The following is a 23239-nucleotide window of genomic DNA, read 5'->3' as shown; positions in this document are numbered from 1 at the left end:
TCACATGGGCTAGTGCGAACCTAGTGCCCTTTGTACATAGAGAGGGGAGAACAATAAATAAGTAGAACATCTTCTCAGGGGCAGCCAGGTGATACAGGGGGCACAGGGCAAGGTCAGGTCAAGAAAACCAACATTCAAACCCAGCCTCAGGCACTTGCTGGTCGTGTGGCCCTGGGCAAGTCATTTCACTGTGATTGCCTCAGTTTCCTCATCTGTAAACTGGGGCTAACGATAGCACCTACCTCCCAGGGTTGTTGTGAGGATTCAATCAATTGCAAAGCACTTTGCAGCCTTATAAATAAACAAACAAAGGAAAGAAGGAAGGAAGGAAGGAAGAAGGAAGGAAGAAGGAAGGAAGAAGGAAGAAGGAAGGAAGGAAGGAAGAAGGAAGGAAGAAGGAAGGAAGGAAGGAAGGAAGGAAGGAAGGAAGGAAGGAAGGAAGGGCCCCAGAAATGCTGGAGGGCCCAACAGAGGGTGGTTCAACACTTCTCGGCTGGCTTAAAAGGGGGCTTCCTTTTCCAGTATGGCCTGATTCTGAGGCTGCTGGGCTCCTTCCAACACTAAAATTCTGTGCTTACCAGGGTCTGTCTGAGTAGTAGCAGGAAGAGCAAGAGGGCAGACCTTCAGGGACTGGCAGCCACAAGGGGGCAGGCAGGGCTCCCACAAATGCCCGTTGTCAAGGCTGAATGTATCGCCAAAGCGTCCAGAGAGGCAGATGGGAGGCAAGGCAGTGTCTGGGGTGTGCCGAGGGTAGAGCGTCAGGCCCCTGCCAACAGGCCAAAGAGCGGTGAGAGGCAGACAGTTCTCGTGGAGGAAAGATTCCCCTCGGGTGGACCGATAAGGCATGGCTCCGAAGCCCCCTCTTCCCTTGCCTGGAGGCCTGAGTTCTTCCCAGACTTGCTTGAGGAGGAAGCCCCAAACCTCTTCCTGCAGGCACACAGGACCCCAAAAGAGCCCACCAAGGGGCGTGCCAGGCCTCCTGTTCCTCACTCTGCCTGCTGGGCCCTGTGCCTTTTGTCCTCCTGAGGCGGTCTCTTGGCAGGGGGCTTTGGAGAGGGATGCTTTTTTTTTTCTCTAACCAAACTGAAACCAAGGAGTATGTGATACCAGAGTGCAGTGGGATACCCATTACCACAGAAATATCTTATTGGAAGAGACACTCGAACCTGTGCCCCCTGAAACATTGTTGACAGTCAGGGCTCTGGTGTTTGGTGAAGGCCTCCTCCAACTCTAACCCCTGCCTCCCACTTTGGGAGAGCTCCTTCTTGCCAAGTTTGCTTCTTGTATCCCATCCAAACCATCCTCCCTCCCATCCCCTGAGTCTTCTCCCCTCCAGGCCAAATAGTCTGGCCCTCCCCATCCTCATATAACCGGCCTAAAGGCCTCTCATTGACCTGGTGGCCCTTTCTCATCCGGGGTTTTCCTCTTATCACTGGGGTGCCTGGCCAGGGCTGGACCAGTGCTCCCTGGTCAGAGGACCAAGGGCTCCCCCTCTCTATTCCTGCCTCTCTGCTTAAGTTGGCTGTTCCCCCCAACCCTGCTGACTCATGTGGAGTTTTGGGTCAACTACAACGTAATCTCATTATTGGCAAGGACTAAGTGTACCATTTGGCATGGCCACCAACCTGCCTTTAAGGAACCTTAGCAGAGGGTTCTGATGTCTGCACGCCTCTGGGAACTCTGTGTCCCGGCTTCTTTATCTCACAGAGGGCCAGGTGTGCCATTAATACCCTCTTGTATTAACTGCTTTGAAAGCCCTGAAGTGCGGTGTTCATTCCACTCAGAATGAGGAGCACGGCGTTTATTCAAACCATTGCGTGCAGAGACAGAATCCCAGAACCTGGTAGGGACGTCAGCAGCCCCAACCCGATCTGTATGGGAGAGGAGTCTTCCCTAGGAGGCGCCCAGCCAGCACTTGGTTGTCCAGCCTGTTCCAGGACCTCCCAAGGCAGCCCCTCGCACTTTGGGGTGGCTCTCACTGTAGGGAGCCACACTGGCTTCCTGGCCTGCTTCCATGCTGCTCCGGGCTGAGCAGGAGCATGCAGCCAGCCCTCCTTCCAGAGGACTGCCGGCCTCGCCCCGTCGGTCTTGGCCTCCTGCATACCCCAGGCTCAGGAGCTGGCCAGGGGGGCTCAATAGATGACCCCTTCAGGCTCAAGAAGCAGGTAGTTCTTCAAAGACAAAGGCAAAGGCAGCAGCGGGATGACCTTGTGGCATCTGCTGAGCAGGATCCTCCGCACGGAGCACCTGGCCAGGTGCATGAGGGACCTTGGGGTGTTGCTGCAGATGCTGAAGAGAGAGTGGTAGAAGTCCCAGTGCCTCTGTGAGAGATGACACAAAGGAGGCCGGTCAGAGTCCAGCCTCCCCCGCGCCACCCCAGTGGCTGAGGCCCGCCATCTTTCTTTTTCTCCAGCAACTTTGCCCTCAAGGGACCCGTGAGGGCCGGGTGACGGTCCTCAGATGAGGGAGGCCACGTCCAGCCTGCCCCGAGGCCCACTCAGGAGCAGGGGGTCAGCCAAAGGAGTGGCTGTCCAGAGGGGGCTGGACTGTGAGCCTGGCTCTGCCCTCAAGCCCTGGATGACCTTCAGGGCAGTATCTAAACATTCAGAATTCTTCTGGTACCCAGGGGCACAGCCAGGCTGGAAAGGTGTCGATGACCCGGACAAGTGCAGTCTGCTGGGGATGCTGGCCCAGCCCGAGGTGGGGACTTGTAGCCAGAGGCCGGATCGTAGGTGTGCTGGTGACTCTAGAGGGGGCACTCCTGAGCTCAGATGATGTCATGGCTAAGTAAGGTCAGGGCCTCTCGAGAGGGAGATGCTTGCCAGACCCACGGCCTCATCCATCACATACTTCTGCTTGCCCACTCCCCTCCCCATCTCAGGGGAGACAGCAGATCAACACGGAAGCCCTGGGGGAGCTGGGTTCTAAGGCTGGGCCTCTGTTTCCCCCCTGCTCCAGAAGTCTCCAAGGGTTTGGACCAGCCCCGCCTGCCTGGGCCACTCTTTTTCTCACAGGCTATCCAGGGGTCCCAGCCCCGACCCCCAGTCAGAGGGGTCCCTGATCCCGATCGCCCCCTCACCTCCAGGCTGTCCTCTGGAATCGCCTTCTTCCACTTGGGCGTCCACACAATATGTTCATAGGCATTGACAACCACCTCCACCGCTAGAGGGCAGGCGTGGCAAGACTCCAACACCTGTGTGACCATACCAGAACATGAAAGCTCCCTCATCAACATGCATCCATGCCAGTCAATCAGTCAGTCAGTCAACAAGCATTTATTAACTCTTGCTAAGGGGCAGCCGCAGTGTTCAGAACAGAGACCAGGAATGAGGCAATCCCTTCTCACAAAGAGCTTACACTCTCCCTGGGGAGGCAAAGACAACCAGCCTCCATAGCCATTGTGCATGGAAATCATTCCTCTGCAGAAGGGGCTGGTCATCCCCACCCAACTGTCAGTCACAGGGCAGGCGAGCCATCCAGGCAGCCTGAGGGAGAGGCAGGAAGCGGCATGTGCCAGGCAGTCATTATCTCCCCTCCCCCTCATCCCCTGGTGAAGACAGCCCAGGACCCTGGATCCAAGAGCCCAGGCACAGTGATGCCCCCCAGACCAGTCCAGCCCCCACAGTCACCATTCAAGGGAGAAAACCCCTAGGCTTGGAAGTGTGACCTGGTATCTTCCTCTGCAGGGGCTGCAGCACCACCTTCCTCAATAGCCCTGGTTACTGGACACCCAGAGGAGAGAGCTCTTCACTCCCACACACTGAGGAGCTGTGGGATGGCTCAGAAGTGGGTGCGGGTTTATCCGTGGAAATGACACTAAAGACGATCTGATGCTTCTGCTTTGCCCAGGCCCCCCACGATGTCCCATCTGACATGCAGCTAAAGCCTGGCATGTGTTTGTTGTCTCCCCATTAGAATGTGAGCTCCCTGGGAGCTGGGACTGCCTAGGTTCTCTATTTAGAGCCCTAGAACTTAGCACAGTGCTTGGTACATAGATGGCACCTGATGAATGTCTTTCACTCGCTCACTCACTCACTCACTCACTCATTCACTTATTCATTCACTCACTCATTCATTCACTCATTCATTCACTCATTTATTTACTCATTCATTCATTCACTCACTCACTCATTCACTCACTCATTCATTTATTCACTCATTCATTCACTCATTTATTTACTCATTCATTCACTCACTCACTCATTCACTCACTCAAGCACATACAGAGAGATGTCCAGAGCTGATTTCTTGAAGCTATGCTATGTTACTAAGCGCAAGATGTGTCCTCAGGCACCCAAACTCTCCACCTCGCTATCTTCAGTCTCCAGTCCTCCAACGTGTTCCCACTCTACTGGCTGACCCAGGGCTTAGGTGGGGTGGAGGGAGGAAAGGATCTAGTTGGTGTCTGAAGGCTTAGGAGGATGCCTGAGGGAAGTCATCCCGGGCTTAACAAATGGAAGTCACCCATTTGTGGTGGGTCTAAGGTGTTGACCCAAGAATGCTAGTTCATCCAAAGCATCCTTTGTTGAGAGATGGCTCTCTATGAGTCCTGAGCCAGGGGACATAAGGGATACAAATAACAGTGCCTTTGTGGGGCTCATGGTCTTGGGGCCAGGCAGGTTACGGACTACTCTTGGGAAGGGGATTCACTGGTTGGAAGTGTATTCCACCCGACCTGGGCTGGAAGACTCCAGGCTTATTGTTATAGACGTTGCCATCACTGGAAAGTTAGCCATGGACGCTATTATTTATGTACACGAATTGAAACAACAAAGTTACCCAGGAAGGCCGATGAGTCTTCTGAGACAAGACAGAGGATGGTGCTGATATAACAAGGCTGAGACCCTTAGGTGTTTGTGTAAAGAAGGGACAGCCAATCCCTGGCGCTGCTTTGAGACTCCAAACGCCCCCATCGAACCATCCACCAGCACTTCCTCGATGCCCACTGTGGCCACTTCAGTCTCAGAAGAAGCCTGGGATTGGGTGTGTTCCTTTTTGGGTAGCTCTCAGGGCCCAGGGGGGATCATCGGGAAGGCTTGGGTGGTTTTATCCCCAGAGTAGACCACTGACCACCTGGACAGAAAGAGGACATGGGTGAGGGATTGCCATGGGAGAATCGCTGGCCCTCAGTCACTTACTACCTGTGTGACCAGAGGCAAATCAATTCACCTAGTGGGGCTTCACCTTCCTCATCTCTAAAATGACAGGCTTGGTCCCTTCCAGCTCCAAATAGGAAGGAGAGGAAAGCCAGGCCCTGCCTGATGTGTCCCTTAGATCTGGGAAGAACAGTTTACCACAGTCTCCCAGGGAGGACAGGGAGCCGCCCCCAGCTCCCAGTCAGCCCAGGAGGGCAGAAAGTTCTCAAGAGTGAGACGCAGATGAAGAGGGGAGTAAGGAGGGAGAGATTTGTTCCCCACAGACCTTGGACTTGGCAGACTGATCTCACTTAAGGTCTGGAAGATAGAGCCTAGTATGGTCAATGGTCAATGGGACCCAAACAAAAAGATGAAGAAAGACATGGAGCTCATCTGGTCAAAAGGAGGGAACTTGTCTGATGTCAGGATGTAAACGTTGATCAGGTAGAGGGCACAGTGGAGGCCTCTGTCCTTGGATAGAAAGGCACTTTGCAAGAGAGGGTCTCAGAAAGCTAAGAGGGGACTAGGCTGGTTGGTCCTTGGGATAGCGCTTTCCTGCAGGAATAAAGGCATAGCAAACCAAAGGGCCTTACAACAGCAGGTTTGTCCATTCTTCCTCCCTAAGGGATGTTCGTCAAAGACAGATTGCCTGAAGATATCAGCTACAATATATGGAATTCTCAATAAAAATTTCCTAAAGCCCCAGAGTTCGGAATCCTAAAAGTCTGAGTGAGAAGGGACCTTCCAGATCACAAAGCCCAGATAACTGGGAGGGACCTGAGCACTAAAGCTAGCAGAGACCTTCCAGTCTTCCAGTCCAATCCCTTCACTTTACAAATAAAGAAACCAAGGTTTAAGAAGCAAAACGGCATCTCGGTTCACTCAGGTTGAAGGGCAGAAACAAGCATTCATTGAGCACCTGTTGCATGCCAGGGACTGTGCTAGGGATTTTGTAAACATTAACTCATTTAATACTCACAACAACCCTGAAAAGTACTTTCTGTTATTATTCGCATTATACAATTGAGGAAGCCAAGCCATATGGAAGTTAAGTGACTTGCCCAGGTCACAGCAAGTGTCTGAGGCTGAATTTGAAGGTCTTTCTGACTCAAGTCACATGCCCTATCTGCCACACCCTAATGCTTACATGTAGGAATGCCTATGGAGGAAGTGACTTGTCCAAGGTCACACAGCAAGAAAGTGGCAGTCAGGATTGGAACCTAAGTCTTCTGATTATGTGACAAGTGCCCCCCCCTCCATGTCCCTGGGCAGCCTATACAGACATAAAGAGGAAGAAACATTCCATGATCTAGGCAATCGTGGGGGAGCCTGAGCCCTCACCTGTATGCCCAGAGTCGGGTGAGTGTAGTTGCCCGTGTCTCTCTGAAGCCAAGGGCTCGCTCTGCCCTCTGCCTGGAGCTTCTTCTGAAGAGCACTCACTCACTCACTCACTCACTCATTCATTCATTCATTCATCATTCCCTTACCCTGTCTGTTTGGCACACAGACTCACCAACATCTCTAGGTCAAAGACAGGGACTTGCCCTGGAACTCCTCCAATCTTTTACAGGCTTGATAGAATTAGCCTGCAACATCCCAGCCTCTGAATCTCCTTGGCTGACTCATTCACCATTTCCTGACCTTTCACGTTAGAACTGGCCCCAGTGGTTGATTGTTGGTTGTTGGTTGGGGGGGAGACGGGCAGTCCCTCCATCTACCCCTAAGTCAAGGAGATAGAGGCTTCATATGGAGTCTGAGGATGTGTTTTGAAGACAGCAGGGCTTCAGCCAGAGAGGAAACATTGAGACCACTGGCCCTCAGTCCAGGCTTCCTATACAGATTCCCACAGAAGATAATACAGTACCAGTGCATAGCTGTGTGAGGAAGGATCCTGGGTCCAGGGAATACTGTGGACCACAGGAAAGGGCTAAGTGCTTCAGAGCTGACCAAAAGCCTTAGTCCTAGCCCTGGTGTGTGTGCACATGGGAAACAGAACACAGAGCTTGGCGACTGTATACATAATCAGAGGACCTTGGCCTGCTTACCTAGTTATTTCTGACTGTTTGACCCATTTTCCTCTGGCCTCTGGGGCAGTGAAAGTAGATGGATTTTATAAAGGGCTCTACAGGTTCCCCATGGTGCTTGACCTTTGGGCCCTGCCTCTGTCCTGGGATGGGAAGCGGGATGAGGGAGGGGGTGCTGCAGGGATTGGCGGCCCCATTCTTGGGGTAGGTGGACTGTAGGGAGGGTGACCAAGCTCCCTAAAGGCAGAGGCTGTTTCTCTTTCCCCTAGACGTCCCGGGATGGGCCCACTGCAGGAGAGGCTCGGCAAGTGCCTTCGCTGAGGAGTCCATTGGTCTGTGGGGCCTCACCTTGTGGAACTGGGGCGGGTAGATTCGCGCGGCCCCATGGTTGAGCAGAAGCTGGTAGCAGCGAGCAGGTCGGGCTGTCGGGCGCACCGGGGTCACCTTGAGCACGTACTGGATGGCAGCGCAGCCGTTGACGTCCAGCAGGTTGGCCTCGGCGCCTGCCTCCAGCAGCAGCCGCATGGCATCCTCGTCGCAGTTCCAGGCAGCCTTGTGCAGCGGTGCCTTGAAGTCTTCGTCCCGGGCATTGACCTGGGCCTTGGACGCCAGCAGCAGGCGGCAGACGAGGTGGTGCTGGGCGCTGTACACCTGCTCCTTGAATCGTAGCGCCCAGTAGGCAGCCAGCGCCAGCGGAGTCTCCAGGTGCGCGTTGACACTGTCCACCAGGGCGCCGTGCTCCACGTAGAAGGCCGCTAGCTCGGGCAGACCGCCACGCACTGCCGCGTGCAGGGGCGTCTCCTCGTCGGCGTTGTTAGTCTTCATGTTCACATTAGCACCTGGGAACAGGACCGGCCAAAATGAGAAGAGGCCCAGGAAAGGGGAGGAAAGGCGCAGGAGAGGAGAGGAGTGTAGGGGGCGTTCAGGGGTCAGGGTCATCCAGGCAGCTTGGTAGGGCAGAGGATACAGCACCAGGTTTGGAATCAGAAAGACTCATCTTCCTGAGTTCAGACACTTACTAATTGCGTGACCCTGGGCAAGTTACTTAACCCTGTTTGCCTCAGTTTCCTAATGTGAAAAATGAGTCAGAGAAGGAAATGGCAAGCCAAGAAAATGGGGTCGTGGAGTCTGAGGTGACTGAACAACAAGAATGACACCTACACCACACCATGAACACAAGGATTAGGGATGCTGAACACACCGGCCCTCACACAGGGGCCCTGCAAGCACTGTGAATGTGGGCCCACACAATCCAGATCATCTTCCACCCCACTGCCAAGTGGATCTTAAAGCCTGACTCTGACCATGTCAACTCTCCTATCCCCACTCAATCTGATCCAGGGGCCCCTCATTACCTCCATGATCAAATATAAGCCCTACAATATCAAATGGTGGGCATTCTGGGCACGTCCCTGCCCCTCCCACCACATGTGCTAAGATCCAAGGACACCTTGCTGTCCTCACAAGACGATCCTCCATTCCCAACATTTTCACTGGCTGTGCCCCAGATGTGGAATTCTCTCTGCCTTCTGGTTGAGGAAACCAGGCTTCCTTTGAGTCTCAAAGTCTTACCTTCTGCAAGAAGCCTTTCCCAGTCCTACTTAATCTAAGTGGCTTCTCTCTGAAATCATTCCCAATTTATTCCATTTAGAGCTGTCTGTACAAGGTTGTGGAGATGTTGTCTCTACCATTAGACCACAAGCTCCTTGAAGGCAGGGATGGGCTTTTGCTTTTCTTTGTATCCCCTGGGCTTAGCAGAGTGCCTGAAACACAGTAGGCACTTAATAAATGCTGGTTATTGACTTGTTGACGAGGGCCTTGAGTGTGCAGGGCTGTGATGTCCATTTGAAACGGTTCTAGAATCATTTGGTTTGAGTGAAGAATGCCACCTCCTGGTCGTACAGGAGAATGCACCATTGAGAGCAGAGACCTTGGGATGGAAAGATCAGAGAGTGCCTGAAGGACCTTGGAGGTCATGTCAGCCAAGCCTCTGGGGCCTTCCAAACGCACTCACAGACATCTTCCCCCACCCCTTCCCGCCCAGGGCCTGCCATCTTTTTCCACTATCGGCTGGCCTCCTGTGTGAATGGAAATGGTTTGGGTTTTTTAGAATAGCAAGCCAATGCAGCTAAGAGCCCCTCTGATGACTGGTCTGGATCTCAGGGGGAAAGCTAACAGAGCCCAGACTCTAGAAGACCCAGGGATTTGCAGCCCAAGCTGTCAAGGGACCAGTCCAGTCAAGTACTGAGCGGCTAGTTGCTGGGCTGACTACAAAGCAACAGTGTTTGGATACCCATAAAACCAAGGAAGAAAATGATAAAGATAGTGTGGATGGGTGTCATGGGCATTGTGGAACCCTTTCCAGGCTGCCTGCCTTCCAGATCCAGCTCTTCTTCCTGCTCACACGCCCTAGAGCCAAGTGAGCACCAGGGCCTCTCCTTGCCTCCCTCATGCTGCATGGTTCTCTCCCCTCAGTTAAATGGGGGCCCTTGTGGGGAACCTCTCTTTTCTCCTTCCCCCAGCATGGTGCCTGGCACAAGCCCCTTCTTTCGATTAGACTCAGACCACTCCATTCTGCTATCTCTGCTCTCCCTCGAAGAAGATGCTTCCACACAGCACACTCCTGGGGTCCCTCCCATCCCCCCATCCCTCTCCTACTTTTTTTGTGTTTTGTCCCTCCCCCCCCCGCCTTAGACTGTAAGCCCCTTGTCAGAAGAGACTGCCTCTCTTTTAATTTGGTATCCCTAGCGCAGTGTCTGGCATGGCATAAGCATCTAATAAATGTTTATTGGATTGGTTTCATCTTCAGTTACATGTGCTTACATTTCTCACTGCTGTGTAAACAGTGGCTGTGTTTAAGTCTGTCCAATTTGCCTCCCTTGTGGTGGTGTGACTAAGTACCAGGGAGGTTTCCCTGGCACATGCACACAATATGTACACGGAAACACATGGTTTTGCCTTAACAGCTAACCACTACAGTGCTCTGCATTGGAGAGAGAGGGTGAACTGCATTGCAGCACGTGAGATTTAGATCAGATAAAGGTGTTATGTTCTGATGAGTAGGCTGTGATGGGGGATAGAAGCCCACTGGTGCCTCTGGTGACCTTGCAGCCTTAGAAGTTGGACGCTCTCGCCTTCCTTGGCTTTGCGGAAGCAGCCTCACCATCCTCTTTTTGATTTCCTAATGTGGGTGTTCCTCAAGGGTCAGTTCGGGTCCCCTCCTCTCCTCTCCTCTCTGAATTCACACTCTTGTAAATCTCCTTCACTCCCTTGACTTTAGTCTCTCTGTGCAGAGGACTCCCCAACATCAGAGAACTGCTCTGGGTGTTCTGCCTCCCTGGGAGGGCCCCCACTCCCTGCAGGTGGGCCCCTGTGCAGTGCTCCCAAATCCAGGTCTCAAGCTCAGCCCCCTCCTCTGTGCTGCAGACTCCCCTCTCCAGCTGGATGTCCCTCGGACACTTCCAACTCCAGACACCCCATCAAACTCATTAGCCCTGACTCTTTCTGGCTCTGCTGCTCCTCTGAGCAGCCAGCCTGCTTGGAAGTGCCCGGTCCCCTCCAACTCTTCCCTCTGCCCCTGCTCATCTCCCATCAGTCACTGCGCCTTGTTGGTCCCATGCTTGTAGCCTCTCTTCCATCCATTGTACCCGTCTTGTCGAGCCCCATTACTGCCAGCCCAGGGAAGGCCCCCCCATGTTCTAAGGCTGGGCTGTTACCATCACCTTCTTGCAAGCCTCCCTGACTTCTTTCTCTTCCCCCTCCAATCTGTCCTCCATCCTGCCACAAGAACATGTTTTCTTAGGGAAAAATCTCATCAGGTAACCTCTCTGCTCACAAAGCTTCAGTGGTTCTGTACTGCCCTCAAAATAAAGTTTTGATCCCTTTGCTTAGATTTAAGACATCCACTAGTTTGAACCAGATACCCCCACCTTACCCATTGTAAACTTACCTCTATAGTCAATCAATAGACAAAATTAGCTCAGGTCAAAGGCATCACAGACAAGCTAAGGTGGTGAAATACAAAGTGGCTTAAAGAATTCCTCCAATTTCAAAAAACCTAGTTCACACTCTTCTACAAAAGCACACATCATCGGTGAGAATGATAGAGGGTCTTGTGCCCAGGGAACACCTGCGGCCAAAGCCACTCACGCTTATGGTACTGCAGAACCCTAACACTCAGCTCAGCTCCCTGGGCCTTCATGTCACTGTGATTCGATTCCTAACTGTCAGGGCTAATTCTCTCTCAAGTCCCCAGCTGGCACTCTTCTCTGCTGCCAGGGCTCATGCTTCATTCATTTCTTGCTCCCTGATGGGACTTCTATGTCCTACTAGGTAAGCAGCTCCAATGCCAAACACAATGGCCAAAGAGAAAGGGGAGGTGAGAAATACCCTCCTCCCCCCCATTCCTGCTGCCTCTGATAGGGATGCAAGGAAGATGGCAAAGAATGATCCCTTCCCGAGAGCTGGTACTTCCTCCATAGCTGGCTCCCCTCTAGACTCTGAGGGACCACACTCCTTGAGCTTTCCTGCCTCAGCTGTTTCTCAGGGCTGGTAAACTTTCTTCTTAAGGGCCAAGAGGGATGTGAAAATGTCAAGCTGCCCCTCAAACTTCTTTATGCTTTGTAAATGAGTACCAGGATATAGACATTCTCTGAACCTTAACAAATTAACGCACACTCTCTCTCTCCCTCTCCTCTCTCTCTGTTCTCTCTGTCTCCCTCTTCTCTTCTCTCACCTCTCTGTCTCTTTCTGCCTCTCTTCTCTCTGTCTCTCTCTTTGTCTGTCTCTCCTTTCTCCTCTCTGTGTCTATCTGTCTCTTCTCTCTCTCTTCTCTGTCTCTGTCTCTTTCTCTTCTCCCCCCTGCTCTCCTCCCTCTCTCTCCTATCTCTCATCTCCTCTCCTCTTTCTCATCTCATCTTCTCTGTCCCTCCCTCTCTTCTCTTCTCTCTCTATAGCTCTCTCCTCTTCTCTCCCCTTTCTCTGTCTCTGTCTCTCTTTGTCTCTCTTCTCTGTCTCTCTCCTTTCTCCTCTCTGTGTCTGTGTCTCCTCTCTCTCTCCTCTCTCTGTCTCTGTCTCTCTCTTCTCCCCCTCTCCTCTCTCCCTCTCCTCTCTCTTCTTTCTCTCCCTCCCTCTCCTCTCCTCTCTTCTTTCTCATCTCATCTCATCTCAACTCATATCTCTCTCTTTCTATGTCTCTGTCTCTGTCTCTGTCTCTCTCTCTCTCTCTGTCTCTCTCTCTGTCTCTCTCTCTCTGTCTCTCTCTCTCTCTCTCTCTCTCTCTCAATGAAGGATAAATCCCCCCTCTACTCCCCAAACTGGTAGATTGAATGGCTCTGTGACTCCCAAACAGGTCTGGCATTGCCCCTCCTCTACACCTTCAGTTTGTTCCCTAGATCTGGAATGTCCTTCCCTATGATCAGCTTTTAAATTACTGACCTTTGTTCAAAAGTTAACTCAAACATCACCACAAGTCAGCAAAGCCTTCCCCAATGCTTGCCATCATTACCCAATGGGAATGACTCTCTCTTTGGGTCTTCACATAGCCCTTAGTTCTGCACCTCTCCAATGCTCTTGCCATGGAATTTTGTGAGTTTTGCCATTTGACTTGACCTGTCCTTATGCTCTTGAAAGCTCTAAAAGCCTGTGAATTCCTTCAGGGCAGGGACCCCATCTTCTCTACGTTCGTACGGCCCCCAGCCCTAGGACCATTCTGGGTTACTTGATAAATGTAACGTATTGTACTATGGCCAATTATGTTTTGCTCAATCACATTGTATTGCACTGTAGTGTGTTCTATCATACTATAGACTATTTTAATCAGTGATTTTCCTTGGTTGGGGGCTGGAAGCAAGCCATAAGGAAGGCAGTGGTGGAGAACAAAGGTCACCATTCCCATTGGGCCCTTTTCAGTCTTGCTCCTGAAATGATTTGCCAGCTACTGGGGACCAGGAGATTAAAAAAAAAACTTCCCCACACCTCAGGCCTGTACCTTGACATTTTTGTTCAGAGGAATCCTTGGAATGATTTAAAGGGGACCCAGGCTAATGAGATATGATATGAGTCAACAGGAATTTTAGATGCTATCAGATAAGAGCTTAGGCTGAAGTACCTGGGAATACAGCAGCAGCCAGCCAGGGCCCTGGCCCTGCATTCCATGATTTCATGTTCCCTACCACATGGATTTCCTGATCACGCCTGTTCCCTGCACATGCCCCCTTTCCCGTGGACAGGCAGAGTCTGCCTGTGTCTAGAGACATCTGTGTCTAGGGGAAAATCTTTCTCATCTCTTATCTTGCTCTATTATTTAACTAAATTCCTTCTGTTTTGAATTAGGAGAAGCAGTGCAGAGAGGACCTGGCTTCAGTTTTGTCTTTGACACATACTAAAGGGGGCTTGAGTCTCTGGGCTTTCAGGAGCATCTGTGAGCAGGCCTTTTGGGAGCATCCTTTCTGTAATGCCTTTATGGCTCCCCAGGACTGAGGCAGGCAGGCAGTGATGGCAGACTGACATCCCAGAACCAGCCTTGCTCAGTTCAGAGTGGCACCGAGGGTAACACCTTAAGTCATAGTGACTAGGAAAGGCCAGTTGTCTATGCTATGCTGGGGAAGAGTGATTTCTGTGGGCCCAGGATCTCCTAGTGGGCCTGTGTGCCAGGCCCTTTCCTCAAGCCTGGGGAGAGGACACAAATTCTTTTATTATGATGGCCAAAGGAAGTTAATTAATCACATGGGCTCCAACCCTCTTTATCCCAGTGGCAGTGCAGAACCCCAGAGAGATGGGCCCTGAATGACAAGCCGAGGGCGGGGTGCTGGTGGAAGCTCAGGGAAAGGCCAAGAGGAAGTGACTTACCTCTCCACACCAGTTGCTTGGCACAAACTATGGAGTTTTCCTTGGTACACATGTGTAAAGGTGTGTGTCCACTCAAGGAGTAGGCATTGAGCTTTGCCCCGTGGTCACAGAGGATCTTGACACACTCGACATTGGCCACTTCACAAGCCAAGTGGAGGGGCGTCTTCCCATTGGGTCGACAGTTGATGGTAGCGTGATGGTCCAGCAACACCAAGAGGCTCTCGATGTGGCCAAACAGAACAGACAAATGCAGGCCCGTGGCCCAAGAATACTTCAGTTTGTAGTTAGGAAGCCAGTACCCTGTAAAACAGAGCCAAAGTCAGGGCTCCGGCTGGTTTGCCTGATCGGTGCACCTGTGGACAGTGCGTACTTCAGGAAGGACAGGAACTGGTGTAGATGTGCCCTGCCTTGAAAGACAGACGGGACTGTCCAGGAAGTCCTGTGTGGTCCCGGCACTCGTCCTAATGATTCACCGTCTGTGACTTTGGGCTCTTCCGATGTAGGCCTCATGGAGATTCGATCCCCAGCTGAGGCATGTGTGCATGTATATGTATGTATACCTGTAGGGTTGTGTTTGTGGGTCTGTGTGTATGTGGGGGGGGGGGTGAACACAGAGGTCAGGGTTTCCCAAGCAAAGCTGCTGTGTGTTGGGCTCCCCTCCTTCCACTCCCTCCCCTTCCCTCTGCTCCCTTTTCTCTCACTTGGCTGTCTCATTCACTCGGAAGGGTTTAACAATACCCTTTATGTAGATGACCCTTATAGCTGCACATTCAGCCCCAGGATTTCTCCTGAGCTCCTTTATCACCAACTACCTGCTGACATCTCTACCTGAATCCACTATGTCCAAACCAGAAGTCAGCATATCTTCCTCTCTCTTTCTGTTGAAGACCCCATGATCCTCCTGGTCACCCAGGGCCACAATCTCAAAAGCCTCTCTGACTTCTCCTCCTGCTCCCCCATTCTCCAAACACTATCAGTTGTCATCAATCTTACTCAGACTATATCACATGTGAGCAGCTAGGTGGCACAATGGATAGAGCACTGGGCATCAGGAATCAGGAAGACTTATCTTCGTGAGTTCAAATCTGGCCTCAGACACTTACTAACTGTGTGACCCTGGGCAAGTCACTTAACCCTGTTTGCCTCAATTTCTTCTTCTGTAAAATAAGCTGGAGAAGGAAATGGCAAACCACTCCAGTATCTTTGCCAAGAAAACTCCAAATGGGATCATGAAGAGTCGGACATGACAGAAATGACTGAACAACATCACTTGTATCTCTGTACCCTCTTCTCCATATTCGCATTCCCACCAGCTTCAGCCCCTCATCACCTCTCACCAGGATTGTGGCTATAGCCTCTATTTGATTTCCCTGTTCTAATTCTCCTCTCTCCAATCCAACAACCACACACCTGCCAAATCATTGTTACTAAGGCCATGTACTCTGACCATGTTGTTCTCCCGAATCCCCAAATCTAGAGTGATTTCCTATTGCCGCTATGACAAGGTACAAGCTCCTCCAGCTGGAATTTTGAGCCCCTCATAGCCTGGCTCCTGATGACATTTCCAGACTTCTTGCACATCACCTTTATGTCCTCTTCTCCCTGAACACATTGCAACTTCTGCTCAATGGTCCTTGCCCTCAAGGACAGAGCAGAAAAAGTCTCTCTCCTCTTCCACATGACAGGTTGTCGCAGACTTGAACACAATCTTCCCCTCTCCAGTTTATTGATGTCCTTTCTAAAAATCGGGTGCCCAGAACCCATGATAACACTCCATGTGGGAATCAGACCAGGGAAGAATACACCAGGGACATCAACTCCTTATTCCCAAACAATTTGCTTCTTTTAAAGTAGCTGCCATATTGTCCTGTTGACCAACACTTCCAACAACTGATATGGAATCTTCCCCTCTTTAAGATGTCTTGAAATTCAATCCCTACATCTATTGAAAATTATCTTCCTTCCATTCTGGATGTCTTTCGGATTTCTTGTCCAGGTCTATTCATATCTCCCCACTCCCTTCATCATCCTGTCATTGCCCCTCCCCCATAAAAAGACTCAAGCTAATGGGGTCCAGATATGGCGGCTCCACTGTCCTTACCAATAGGAACAGATCATTATAAAGTACCTCCCATCTGTTGGTTGCTCTTCTTCCAGTTTCATCTACAAAGAAATATCTTAGAAATGATCTGGCTTAGCTTAATATCAAGCCAAGCTCTTTCAAGCTAGCTCTCTTTTCAGCTACTTTGTGTTGTTCCAGGTCTTTTGAGATCTCCCTGTGTAATGTTTAACCAAAGAGTTTATTCTCTTCATTGGTTCTGCCCCTGGTGGCCATGACTCTCCCCTCAATGAGGAGATCAGGTGTTCATTGGTTGAGGCAACTGTATGCTCTTTCATCTATAAAAAGGTTTGGAAAAGAGTGAATAGTCAACAACGTTTATTAAGCACCTACTATGTGCCAAGCATGATATTAAGTTCTAAAGGTACAAATACAAAAAAAAAAGATAGTTCTTGCCCTCAAGAAGCTTACAATCTAATGGGGAAAGACAGAATGCAAAAGGAAGCTGAAAAGGGGAAGGAGGTGCTAAAGGGTTTCCAGCGCCAGAGTAGGATGTTCATGGAATCAAAACTGAGCACAGCAGCTGATGGGAAAGGTTCCAGGTACTACTTTTGATCCCAAAAGTGACCAAGAAGGTATTGGTAACTGCAACCTAATCACTGACTTTGTCATCAGTTCCAACAAAATGACCCACACCCACTTTCAGATCATCACAGAAAGGTTCCTGCTTCCATGCATCTGCTCATTTCAGATCCAGATCCAGATCCAGATCAACTTTTTATTCCCAGTCCTGGTCTCTGGACTTGTCATTGTTCAGTTATTTTTCAGTTATTTCTGACTCTGCATGATACCATTTGGGGTTTTCTTGGCAAAAATACTTGGGTGGTTTGCCATTTCCTTCTCCAGGTTATTTTCCAGATGAGGAAACTGAGGCAAACAGGGTGAAGTGATTTGCCCAGGGTCACACAGCTATTAGGTGTCTGAGATCAGATTTTAACTCAGGAAGATAAGTCTCCCTGACTCCAGGCTTGGCACTCTATGTACTATGGTGCCCCCTAGGCACCCCTCTGAACTAACTCCTCACTAATCTCAAATCCTCACCTGTCCACATGACATCTCCACTGACATAGCCTGGAGTCACTTTTCACTCCACAGATCCCAAACCGGACTCATAACCTAACCACAAACATTGAGTCACCTTCCAAATCTTCCTGACTCTGTTGGTGATGCCATCACAAGGCTCAGAAGGTTAGTGTCAACATTGACTCCTCTTTCACCTTCACATTTGATGTCCGACATCACCACACCCTCTTGATTCTTTCTTAGAAATGACCCTCAGAAGGAAAATCAAATATAAAAAGGTAAAATCACAATAGACAAAAAAGAATGATCAGAACATAATTCTATGCCAGCAAAACTGAGACTTCAAAAGAAATAGAGAATTATCTAAAAAATATGAAATACCCAATTAGTAAGATATCAAATGAGATCGTAAATAATCTAATTTCAGAAAACAAACTGGAAACAGCTGTAAGTGAACTACCACCAACAAAAACTCATGTTTAGCTAGCTCTATAGAAAAATTCTGTAAAAATTTTAAAGAACAATTAATATGTATACTACAGCAATTATCCTTAAAAAAGGAAATAGGGGCAGCTAGGTGGTACAGTGGATAGAGCTGCAGCCTTAAAGTCAGAAGGACCTGAGTTCAAATGTAGCCTCAGACACTTGATACTTACTAGCTGTGTGACACTGGGCAAGTCACTTAACCCTGATTGCCTCACCAAAAAGAAAAGAAAAAAGAAAAAAAATGGAGAAAGATTTCATAAGACAAATAGCTAATAACACTAATGCCTAAAACAGGGAAGGATAAAGCAAAAAAAAAAAAGAATATCTATGGATCAATATTATGAGTGAATATTTTTTTAAAATTTTTAAATCCTGTCCAAAAAGACATTAATTTATTCTCCAAAATCATTCACTATGATAAAGTCAGATTTATATCAGGGATTCAAGAAAGGTTCAACATTATTAGAACAATACACAACTTAGTCATATTGAAAACAAAAGTCTCCCAAGTCACATGATTATGTCAATAGATGCAGAAAAATCCTTTGAGAAAATATGACACTTCTTCGTGCTAAAAACAAAACACAACTTACAAAGCATAGGCATAGAAGGGTATTTTTCCAATACAATAAAAAAGATCTATCTAACACTAAAAATTGACATTACATGCTTGAAATACTAGAAGCTTTCCCAGTAAGTGCAGCAGAAAAACAAGGATGTCCTTTTTCCCTAGTGTTACTTGACATCATCCTAAAAAATACTTTAAATCTAATTCACAATAAATCAATGTTGTTAGTATAACACAGAGGCAGTGGATCAGGCAGCAACTGTTCTGCTAAAAATCGAGGGTTTAGTGGGATTCAAAAGTCTAATGCAATCTTGGGCTTCATTAAGAGGGGCACAGCTTAGGGTAATAGGGCAGGGATAGTCCCACTGTTTTGTCCCCATAAGATCTTATATGGAATATTGTATTCAGTTCAGGGCACCATTAGCCATCTGGAGAGTCCAAGAGGAGGGCAACCAGGACAGTGAAAAGCTTTGAGTTCATATCATATGAAGATCTATTAATGGTACTTGGCATGCTTAGCCTAGAGGTGAGAAGACTTTGGGGAAGGGGTGGTGGAGACATGATATCTGCGTTTAAATATTCAAAAATCTATTGTATTAAGGAGGGATTTGACTTGTTCTGTTTGCCTGAAGAAGGTAGAACTGGGAGTAATGATGATAATAACAATAACAATGATAGCAACAACCACCACAATAACAATAACCATAAGCACTTTACAATTACTATCTCATTTTTATCCTCACAACAACACTGGGAGGCAGGTGCTATAATTATCCCTATTTTTCAGATGAGGAAACTGAGACAAAGAGGTGTAGTTGACTTGTCCGAGGACAAACAGCTTCTAAATGCCTGAGGCGATATCTGAACCTGGACATTCCTGATTCCAAGTCCCACTCCACTGTGCCACAAAGCTGCAATGTTTTGTGTCAGTAAAAACTTCTTAACAACTTGAGGCATCCCAAAGTGGAATAGGCTGCCTTAGGAAGTGGGGATTTCCCCTGCCTGGAGATCTTCAGGTAGAGGTTGAGTGCTCATCACTGGCTGGGTATGATACAGCACAGATTTCTTCTGTGTGGGGCTTGGCCTCTCATGTCCCTTCCAACTCTCAAATTTTGTGAAACTTCGATAGAAGAGCTCGCAATGACAGCAAAACAAGAAAAATAAATTAAAGGCATAAATATAGACAAAGAGGAGATAAGATGAGTTGTCTGTGACATTATGGTTTACATAGAAAATCATAGGAATCAACAAATAAATTAATTGAAACAACGAATACCTTCAGTAAAGTAGTAAGATGCAAAATAATCTCCCCCCCAAAAAAATCCACAAAATTTCTACACAGCAATAACGAAATCCTGAAGAGAATAATAGAAAGGGAAGTCCCATTCAAAATAACTACAAATACATAAAACATTTGTGGCTCAATCTACCAACACATATTTAATACCTGAACATATACAATTACAAAATTCTCCTAAAAGAAATAAAAAATAACTCACATGACTAGAAAAATATTTAGTGCACATGGCTGGGTCATGTCAATATGATAAAATGACAACACTACCTAAATTAATTTACATATTTAGTGCTATACCAATCAAACTACAAAGGGGATACTTTATGAGGGCTAGACAAAAATCATAAAATATATATAAAGAAACATTAACAACTAGAATATCATGGGGAAAATGAAAAAAAAATCAGGAATGAAGAATAGCCCTTCTGTGCCTCAAGTTACATTATAAAAGGATTGTTGTTGTTCTGTCATTTTTAGCCATGTCTGATTCTGGGTTCCCATTTGGGTTTTCTTGGTTTTTTGTTTTTTAGGTATTTTTTTGGTGGGGGGTTGGCTGGGCATTGGGAGTTAAGTGACTTGCCCAGGGTCACACAGCTAGTAAGTGTTATGTATCTGAGGTTGGATTCGAACTCAGGTCCTCCTGAATCCAAGGCCGGTACTCTATCCACTGCGCCACCCAGCTGCCTCTTGGGGTTTTCTTGGCAGAGATATTGGAATGGTTTGTCATTTCTTTCTTCAGCTCATTTTACAGATGAGGAAACTGAGGCAAACAGGGTGAAGTGACTTGCTTAGGGCCACACAACTAAAAAGTGTCTGAGGCTGGATTTGAACTCAGGTTCTTTTGACTCCAGGCCCAGAGCTCTATCCACTGCACCTCCTACCTGCCCCTTATAAAGGAACAGTCATCCAAATTAGTTGGTACTGCTGATGAATAATCTTGCTACCCACCTCCTGATAGAGAGTGATAAACTTAGACTGCAGAATGAGACATGCATTTTTTGTATGTGGCCAATGCAGGAATTTGTTTTTCTTAAATATTTGTCACAAGCATTTCCTTTCTCTTTCTTTCTTTTTCAGTTTTGGGACAGAGAAGTGTAGGATGGAAATAAAAATAAGATTTAATTAAAAATGAGCATCATCCTTTGCTCTGCCCCTTTCCTCTATGGATGGAGACTGTGATGGGTGAGAAAGATGCTGAGTCCCCTCTCTCCTCCAACTCCATCCTGGAAAAGCACCATACATATACTATCTCACCAGAGCCTCTCCACAAATGTCTATTTTACAAAGGAAGAAAGTGAAACAAACAGAGGTGAAGTGACTTATCCAGTGTCACACACCTAGGAAGTGTCCGTGACAGGATTTGAACTTGGGTCTTCCTGACTACAAGTCCATCGATCTTACCACTGAGCCTGTAACCACCTCAGGCTCTTCTCAAGGGAGCTAGACCAATGCACTTTTCTTTCCTTGGGCAGGGGGTATGGGGAAATGTCACTTTCTGTTTCTCACCAAATCAGAACACCTACTCACAGGAGTGAGACTTTAGCCCTAGGAAGGGATCCAAACTGACCCAAAGCAATGAACCCTCTAGGATGCATTAAGCATGGCAACCAGGAGCCAAGGGCCCTCAGTGACTGCAGGTGCTTCCTGAGCCCCAGAGGATCTGGCCTGAGGCAGGGCAAAGTCAGGCTGGGCTGGACATCTCAGAGGTTAAGTTACCAACCAAGACATTTCAGATTGTGAAAGTAAGTCAATAAATGAAAGAAATCTGTACCTCCCAAAAATGGCGTCAGTGTCAACCATTTGCTGGTCAGAGTCAAGCAGGAGGAAATTAGCTAATTTGATCTTAGCATCTTTGGGAGGCTGTTGGATGTTGCAAGTGGAAGACCAGCCTTGGGGTCTGGGAAACTCAAACTCCACTTCCTGTCTGACCACTGGACAGAGACATTCCCTCTCCAAGTCTCAGGTTCTTCATCTGTAGAGTGGGAATGATAATACTATAGTATCATTGTGGGAGGCCACACAGAGTCTGGTGGGGAGAGGGCTGGCCTCAGCATCACGAAGACCTGGGTTCTGACTTCCTCTGACACACACAGGTGACTGTCTGGATAAGCTGTCGATATGTATGGGGGGGGTGAAATTGCCACAGTATGAGTCCCCCCAGGAATGAGAACACGATGTCAGGCTGGCCCTCCTCCCAGGAAAAGGAAAAGAACTAAAGGATCTCTGGGGTGGAGCTGGAGTGATCACCAAGTGCAGCTTCCCATTTTTATCATTTACCTAAATCTGTGAACTTTACTTTTTCCTCCTACCCCCAAAACCCCTCCCCAGTGAGCAGAATCTTAGGAATGGGGCTTTCTTCTTTTCAGGCAAAGCCAAAGAAAAGGTTTCATTGCCACAGTCCTTCAGCCCGGCCTTTCCCAGGCCACAGTCACCTTCCCAGCCCTAAACCAGACATTAGCAGACACCCACCAATTTCTAATCTCGGGAGGTAAAGGCTGATAGTGCTGGTGGTGTAGACGTGTCTAAACAGACAAACAAATGAACAATCCCTGCAGGTCCCAATCTTCCCTCTGAATCCCCAACCCTAGGGTAGGACCCATGGCAGTGCTGTACCTAGCCCAGCGGGCTGCCCATATGTGGGGATCATCCCTGAGCTGGAGCTCAGCTGGGAGACTGAGATGGGCCTACATCTGTCTCATCTCCCTTCAGTTGGTCTAAGCAGAACTTCAGGTACAGACAGAAAGACAGACAGCTACAGGCCCTACCCAACTAGACCTTCTGGAAAGGACTGGTGGGTTCTGGGGTGACAAATCTCTGTGGCAGCAAAGACAACTTGTTCAAGCAGCTGGATCAAAGTTAGCCTGCTCCCCAACTAGGCTCACACCAAGCTACCCAGGACAAGGCCAGGGCAGAAAATGCACATAAGGACAAAAGATGGTGCATTTCAGAAGGGTTCGAGGGAAGCCTGTGAGACCTAAGGACCCGGGCCCAAACTGCCTACATGGTTGGCATGGCTGCTTCTTCGTTCCTGAAGCTTGATCTGCTGGGTAGATTCCTTTATCCTAAAGGAAGTTAGAAAAAGACCGACAGAGATGGCTGTGTGGACAGAGGTATGGATAAATGGATGGCTGGATGGCTGGATGGACAGACAGACACTATGCTGGCTGAGCTGGACTGCAGCTCCTGGGGACAGAGAGAAGATCGGGGGGCGGGGAGAAGTCAGATGCTTCTTTTAGAAATAGCCAGTGTAGAACTGGTTACAGGCCATCTCAAGCCCCCGGCTGGCCATTGTAGGGTGCAGGCATGCCAATACACACTGAGGACTCTGTGTTTTTACCTTGTTTGTAAGATGCCAAGACCATGTTCTCATCCTCCACTTCAAACACTGTGTCCACATCAATTTTCCTTTGGACTAAAAGAGCCTTCAGCTTTCCGAAGTCATTGGTCTTCAGAGCCTCCAGGAAGGTTTTCTTGGTGATTTTGGTGGCTGCCCTGGTTGTGGATTCTGCGTCTTCCATACTGTCTTTGCTCCTGAGGATGGCCCCAAACCAGCAGGGGTGCTGGGAGGGCTGAGGCTGCAGCTAATTTTATCCCCGAGCTGTGCTGACCTGTGCTATTTATACTGAGGCCAGCCCGAGCTTCCAAACACCCTCGTCAGCTGGTCCAGACTGGCCTTGCCTCTGACTGTGCAATCTACAGTGCCTGGGCCATCAACAAAGGCCCTGATGGGGGTGGCTC

At 48.9% G+C, this 23239-nt stretch overlaps 1 protein-coding gene across 1 annotated transcript; it reads right to left on the bottom strand.

Moving 5' to 3' along the window:
- Positions 1-1744: 1744 nt before the first annotated feature.
- On the bottom strand, positions 1745-23019 carry ASB4 (ankyrin repeat and SOCS box containing 4). The gene is made up of 5 exons (XM_027848735.1): positions 22839-23019; positions 14009-14308; positions 7508-7998; positions 3080-3193; positions 1745-2321 (listed from the first exon to the last, which is right to left on the bottom strand). Exons 1-5 carry the CDS (start codon positions 23017-23019, stop codon positions 2133-2135), a joined length of 1275 nt encoding a protein of 424 aa, XP_027704536.1. The 3' UTR covers positions 1745-2132.
- Positions 23020-23239: the final 220 nt, after the last annotated feature.

The sequence above is a fragment of the Vombatus ursinus genome, unplaced genomic scaffold, assembly GCF_900497805.2.
Source record: "Vombatus ursinus unplaced genomic scaffold, bare-nosed wombat genome assembly UNPS02006874.1, whole genome shotgun sequence".
Lineage (NCBI taxonomy): Eukaryota > Metazoa > Chordata > Mammalia > Diprotodontia > Vombatidae > Vombatus > Vombatus ursinus.
This window is presented reverse-complemented; position numbering and strand designations above follow the sequence as displayed.

What these genes read in the sequence shown, in the direction of transcription:
- ASB4 (XM_027848735.1), bottom strand. Translation starts at nt 23,019, where the DNA reads ATGGAAGACGCAGAATCCACAACCAGGGCAGCCACCAAAATCACCAAG. An exon ending in CAAGCAACTGGTGTGGAGAG is followed by an intron (nt 7,999 to 14,008) that starts GTAAGTCACTTC and finishes TCCTGTTCCCAG; the next exon opens with GTGCTAATGTGAACATGAAG. An exon ending in ACCCGCCCCAGTTCCACAAG is followed by an intron (nt 3,194 to 7,507) that starts GTGAGGCCCCAC and finishes ATGGTCACACAG; the next exon opens with GTGTTGGAGTCTTGCCACGC.